The sequence below is a fragment of the Crocuta crocuta genome, unplaced genomic scaffold (genome assembly GCF_008692635.1).
Source record: "Crocuta crocuta isolate KB4526 unplaced genomic scaffold, BGI_CrCroc_1.0 scaffold692, whole genome shotgun sequence".
In the NCBI taxonomy this organism is placed as follows: domain Eukaryota; kingdom Metazoa; phylum Chordata; class Mammalia; order Carnivora; family Hyaenidae; genus Crocuta; species Crocuta crocuta.
Genome location: NW_027532877.1, coordinates 751,769 through 756,958, shown reverse-complemented (window position 1 = coordinate 756,958; position 5,190 = coordinate 751,769). Strand labels below are relative to the sequence as shown.

Sequence of the window (5,190 nt, the reverse complement as noted above, 5' to 3'; positions counted from 1 at the left end):
ATGAGGGGTTAACCAAGGGAACCCTGACATTTGTTCTGAGCATCAGTGGTTGGTGTTCCAGACTGGGTCTGCTCCAGCGAAGACCTGCTCACTGTGTTTACGCTTCTATTGACCTCTTCAACCCTCAAAATAATACATTTCAGAGAGGGGGAGGGCAGGGAGAGGGGCCCAGCGGAGATGAAAACCCCAGCCAGTCTCCAATGACTGTTTGATTATTTTAATAAAACTGGGTACTGCCTCGCGAACATCTCCAGCCCGGGAGGTCTGGTGGCCCCGGGGGTGGGAGCCCGAGGCAATTTCTTGGCATCTTTGATCTCGGCCCCCCACCCCAGTGCACCTTCACCCTGCCCTCACCCTGGAGTCGCTGAGAGTCCGGGTGGTGAGTGGGGAGGGGAGAGATGTCAGGGGGGCCTTCGGCGGCCAGCCCGGCCAGGCGGGGTCACGCGGCTCTGTCTTGAGGTCAGCAGTGGAGGGAGAACACAGGCCAGTCTTTAGAGGAGGCACAAGGCGTGTGTGAGTGTGTGTGTGTGTGTGTGTGTGCGCGCGCGTGTGCGCGCACGCGTGCGCAGCATAGGGCGGTCAGACTCCTTGCTCTTCACAGCCGAGTCCCCGAGATTACTTCCCGGGCAGAAGCCGGCCCGGTTTGCGATGATTTGTGCAGAATTTTTTTGCAGCCACCGAGCCCAGCTCGGAGAAGCGGAGATGGATGGAGGTTGGGAAGGGGGTGGAGAGGAGGGGTGATCTCTGGTCTGGGTTTGAGACCAGTGCAGTGATTTGAGTGTTCGGGGGAATCTAGTGGAAAAGGTGGTTGGTGGAGGGAGTGAGAAGAGAGAGGGAGGGAGAGAGGGAAGGGAGGGGGGGGCGGGAAAGAGGCAGAGGCAGGCTGTGAGCAGTGGGAGCTAGTTGGATAGGCAATTTCAGTACTTTGTAAAGCATCAAGGCAGCCCAACGTCACTGAGCTCAGCTGAGTCGGCTTGTATTTCTGAGAGAGAGAGAGAGAGTTGGGGGGGGAGGCTCTTTTTCTTTGGATTCCAGAACTTTAACCCTGAAAGCGGCGCTCAGAAAGGACCTTGACCGTTCCCTACTTCCCGCTCCCTCCGGTCTCCCAACTTTCCCTCCAGAGGGGTGCAAGTGAGGAGGGGGCCCTGAGGTTCTACCATCAAGGGTGCTCCCGGAGGCTGCCGCTTGCGTTCCTTGGAGCCCTTCTGGCGCCGGACAGCTTGGAAGCCGTTAGGGAGAGCGAGCGAGCGAGCGAGCGAGCGCAAAGCCGAGGAGGTGTGTGTTGGAGGTGGGCAGTCGCTGCCGAGGCTCCAGCGGTGGGTGATCCTTTGTAGGCAGCGGTCGCCGCTAGTCTGGGCGAGCCGTCCCCGGCATAACCCCNGCCACTGCAGGGATCCGGATTTTGGCTTAAGCGGCTGCTAAGCCGGGGTGGGGGGGCATCTTTGGCGCCCCCTTCTCAGGCCAGCGGGGGTTTGAGGGAGGAAATCCCTGCTTGCAGACGTGGAGGAGACTGGAAAGCGATCAGAGCGGGGAGGCAGGCTCCTCCGGGCTGGAGCAGTCCTGCAGCTGTTATTTTTCGGGTTCCAGCCTCCTAAGCGTGCAGCCCCGCGCCCTTCTCCCCGTTGCGCCAGCCCTAGGACGCCCATCCGGCGCCCGAAGCCCAGAATCTACCCGGGACCCACTGTGTCCTCTCCGGGCCCCGAGCTGGGGCCTGCACTTCCAGCGAGCCAGGCCCGGCCGAAGCTCCGAGAAGCTGCTCTCGGCCTGGCCGCTCGTCAAAACCCCCGTGCGGAGCTGGAGAGCCGAGAAAGCCCGGGGATCGCGCAGCCCCGGCGGGTGCAGCGCGCCGGCCTCCCGCGCCCTGCAGCGCGCCGCCCTCCCCGCCGCTGCGCCGCCGCTTTCCGCCCTTTCGGTTCGGCTCCTTTTACTTTTTACCGTTGCCGAAGGTGGGGGGAAAGGGGAGGACTCTTACTGTTCAAGGACTTTTAATTTTAAGGCCTGTGAGTGATACAGGATGAACGCGAATTCTCCTTGGGGCCGCGTCTCACCGTCTGCAAATCTTTCCCCTCCCCGGTTCCCGGTTTTGCAAGAGGCGGGTTATTGCAGACATTTTGCCCTGCGGGCCGAGACTATTCCCCTGGTGACTTTTAAGACACAGAGCGGTGATGTCGTTCTGTAGGTTTGATGGAGGAAACCAGTTCTCGGAAGGACACTAGCTTTTTGTTTTGTTTTTGGTTCGTGCCCAGTGGCTTCCAAAAATACCCAGGCCTTATCTTTATTGGCCCTTCCAGAAGTCCAGACAAATTTGACGGGCAGCCGGCTTATCGTGGGGAGCCTGCGCAGGGGAGATGCGAGCCTCGCCTCCTCCTGGCCTGACCCGGGGTCTTTTGCAAGAGGTGGTGCGTGCTCCTCGGGTAATAATGATAGTAATTACGGGATCTTCCGCTGCCTCCTTCAGCTGCGAACGGACGAGCTGGTAGTTGGACACCAGGCGGGGGTGGAGGGGGGCACTGGGCTCTCCTGTCATTAGATTTGCACTTCCAACCTTCTTCTCTCTCTCTCTCTCTCTCTCTCTGCTTCCTGGCCTCAGAGCAGGACCCTGCTCGGGCACAGGGCGCCGGGCACACCATGGCCGACGCCGACGAGGGCTTTGGCCTAGCACACACTCCCCTGGAACCAGATTCAAAGGATGTACCCTGTGACTCCAAGCCCGAGGGCGCGCTAGGGGCCCCCAGCAAGTCTCCTTCATCCCCACAGGCCGCCTTCACCCAGCAGGTAAGAAGACCTCTCCAGCCTAGGAGCCCTTTGCAAAACCAGAAGGCCCTCCCGTGGGGGGGAGGGGAGGAGGGTGGATTGCCGGTGGCCGGTAATTGTCCCCCTTTGCTTTTTTATCTCTGCTCATCCCGCTTTCCTATGCCCTGCCTCCCCCCAGTACCAGCGTATTCCAATCCACTTTATTGTGACGATAATCTTTATGGCCAGAGGATTTGGGCAATACATTTAAGTTGTTAGAGAAGCCTTCATTATCTGGGCTATTTGGGGTCAGCTAACAATAGCCCAGATCATTCCGTTGCTGCCACGCTAGGTGTAGGCTCGGCCCCGAGCACCTCATTAAGGGCTGGGTCAGCGGCTGCTTCAGGCCGGCGTGAGCGATGGCTTGACCCTTCTTCAGATCTTCCTTAGCCCTCGCCTCCGCCCGCCTTCTCCGAGCCGGAGACCCTGGAGTTCGAGTTGCACTATTTGTCTTGGGCCGGGCTCTGGAGGGCTGGCCCGCCCTGGCCGGTGGCGGGGAGCACCGGGCTGTGTCAGGAGGCCGCAGGGACCCACAGGCTCCCCTGGCTGGAAGCTGGGCGCCAGTAGAGGGTGAGGCCTCCTAGGCCGTGCGCTCTGTGCCGTGTTTCCCCGGCGTTCTGGATGCTCACGGAGGCCCACGGAGCCCTCGGGGATTTTAAATAAGGTATCAGAGGGCACAAAGCGGGGGACTTGACCCGCAGAGGTATTTGGACGTAGCTAAAGCCCTCCTTTGCGATTTCCTTGGATGTCCTTCCTGGCTACCTCATCGACTCTCTCTCTTCCCCTTCCTGTGTCTGGGAAAACGCACAAGTCGCTGTAGAGAGCCAGGGGACAGTGGGCACACAGTGTGGGAAACTGAGGTTTCCTTTTCGGAAAAGCAAATCCGCTTATTAGGACAGTTATGGATTATCGCAAAACGAAGATTTTGCGTAGAACTTTCTCGGCATCGGTTTAGGAAAGTAACTTCTAGCTGCAAGCGCAAATGTTCAATGGTTTCGGCTGCGCCCGTGATCCAAAGAGCTCGAAGCGAGCAAAGTTGGACGTGAGAACCTCGAAGGTTCGTTAATACAGACGTATTATCATCGGAGGATGAGCTCTTTGGACCGTGGGGACCTATTATACGATAGACACATTTTTAGATTTGCGTTTTCTCTCGCGCCCGTCTTTGCACCGCCATGGTGAGATGAAACACGCATCCGGGTAGTATTTGCACGTCTGTGTGTTTGTGTGTGTGTATGGGGGGTGGCTATACGTGAGAATGTTCCGAGTGAGCTTTTTGAGATGACGTGTTTTTGTTTTTGCGTTTTGCCTTTGTCTTTTAGCCGCATCTTGGCTAAAACGGATTGAGATTGGCCCCCCATTTTTTTCCCCTGGACCTGTTAAGTCTGTTCCCATGGGTGTGCTAGAGGACCCTGAGGTCTGGGGACTTTTCTCTAGCCTTGTGTTGGTGGCGTTAGGAGACAGCAGGGCACCTAACTGCTGGGGGGTGCTTGCACTGGGATTCTTGGGCAGGTCTGCTGGTGCCCCAGAGCTGGCTCGGGGCAGTTCTCAGCCTCAGAGGCCCGAGGCTCTGGAGGGAAGAAGTCTGTGTGTGTGTGGAGTCTGGGGGAAGGGAAGGCCCGCCGCTCCTGGAGCCGGTCTGTGTGACTTTTCTCTCCTCTCCGTAGGGCATGGAAGGGATCAAGGTGTTTCTCCACGAAAGAGAACTGTGGCTGAAATTTCACGAAGTCGGCACAGAAATGATCATAACCAAGGCTGGAAGGTGAGCGGGCCATCTCTGTTGCCCAGGAGTGGGGGGGCGCCTGGGCAAATCGTGGGAGAGACAAAGAAGGGAGAGACAGAGACGGGGAGAAAGAAGTGGGGGTAGAGCAAAGAGAGACTAGAGCAGAGCAGAGAGAACGAACGTATTTTGCTTGACCCGATTTTGGATGAAGATGCTGGGAGAATCCCTGCACTGACCTGCATCAACCGGCGGAGGAAATGCTTCGATTCGCCTCTGAAACAGGGCATTGCTCCCACCTCTTATAGGAGAAGAATCCAGAGCTCTGGGGACTGGTCGTGGGGGAAAGCGGGACGACGGGGAGAGAACAGGGAAATCTGGGAGGTGCGGAGCGAGCACAGAGATGAGCCCCGCTTTCCGCCCTGACTCCTGGCTCCCACCCTCCGTCCCACCCTCCCTGACCTTGGAGCGGCTCCAGCATCCAACCCGATTGCCAAACTCTGAATCGCTGGATGTATTCGCTACCTCTTTCATTGTTTATAGAAAGCGGGCGAAGCCTTTGAAACTGAACCGGGGCTCGGCCGGGCTCTATATATACAGACACCGATAAACACGCCGTTTCGCCAAGAGACTCACCCGGAGTTCCTCTTAAAAGCTCGCAGGGTTGTGGGGTTTTT

At 58.1% G+C, this 5,190-nt stretch overlaps 2 protein-coding genes across 7 annotated transcripts in view; one reads left to right on the top strand and one right to left on the bottom strand.

The window, feature by feature from the left end:
- The window catches only part of LOC144216312 (uncharacterized), an 8,412-nt gene extending 5,885 nt beyond the window's left edge, over positions 1-2,527 (bottom strand). Inside the window, exons 1-3 of the mRNA XM_077745636.1 lie at positions 2,435-2,527; positions 1,672-1,794; positions 1,111-1,385 (exon numbers count right to left, since the gene is read on the bottom strand). Of these exons, the coding sequence (XP_077601762.1) occupies positions 1,111-1,385; positions 1,672-1,794; positions 2,435-2,527 (491 nt within the window). The remainder of the gene's footprint in view (positions 1-1,110; positions 1,386-1,671; positions 1,795-2,434) is intronic.
- The window catches only part of TBX5 (T-box transcription factor 5), an 86,306-nt gene that overhangs the window by 40,893 nt on the left and 40,223 nt on the right, over positions 1-5,190 (top strand). For 4 of the 6 annotated variants that reach the window (XM_077745641.1, XM_077745640.1, XM_077745643.1 and 1 more), the window contains exons 2-3: positions 2,591-2,775; positions 4,461-4,555. In XM_077745641.1, coding sequence (XP_077601767.1) covers positions 2,629-2,775; positions 4,461-4,555 — 242 coding nt within the window. In that variant the 5' untranslated portion in view covers positions 2,591-2,628. Of the gene's footprint in view, positions 1-2,422; positions 2,477-2,590; positions 2,776-3,890; positions 3,972-4,460; positions 4,556-5,190 lie in introns of those variants that run through there. The other 2 variants (XM_077745642.1, XM_077745644.1) reach the window with 2 other exon arrangements.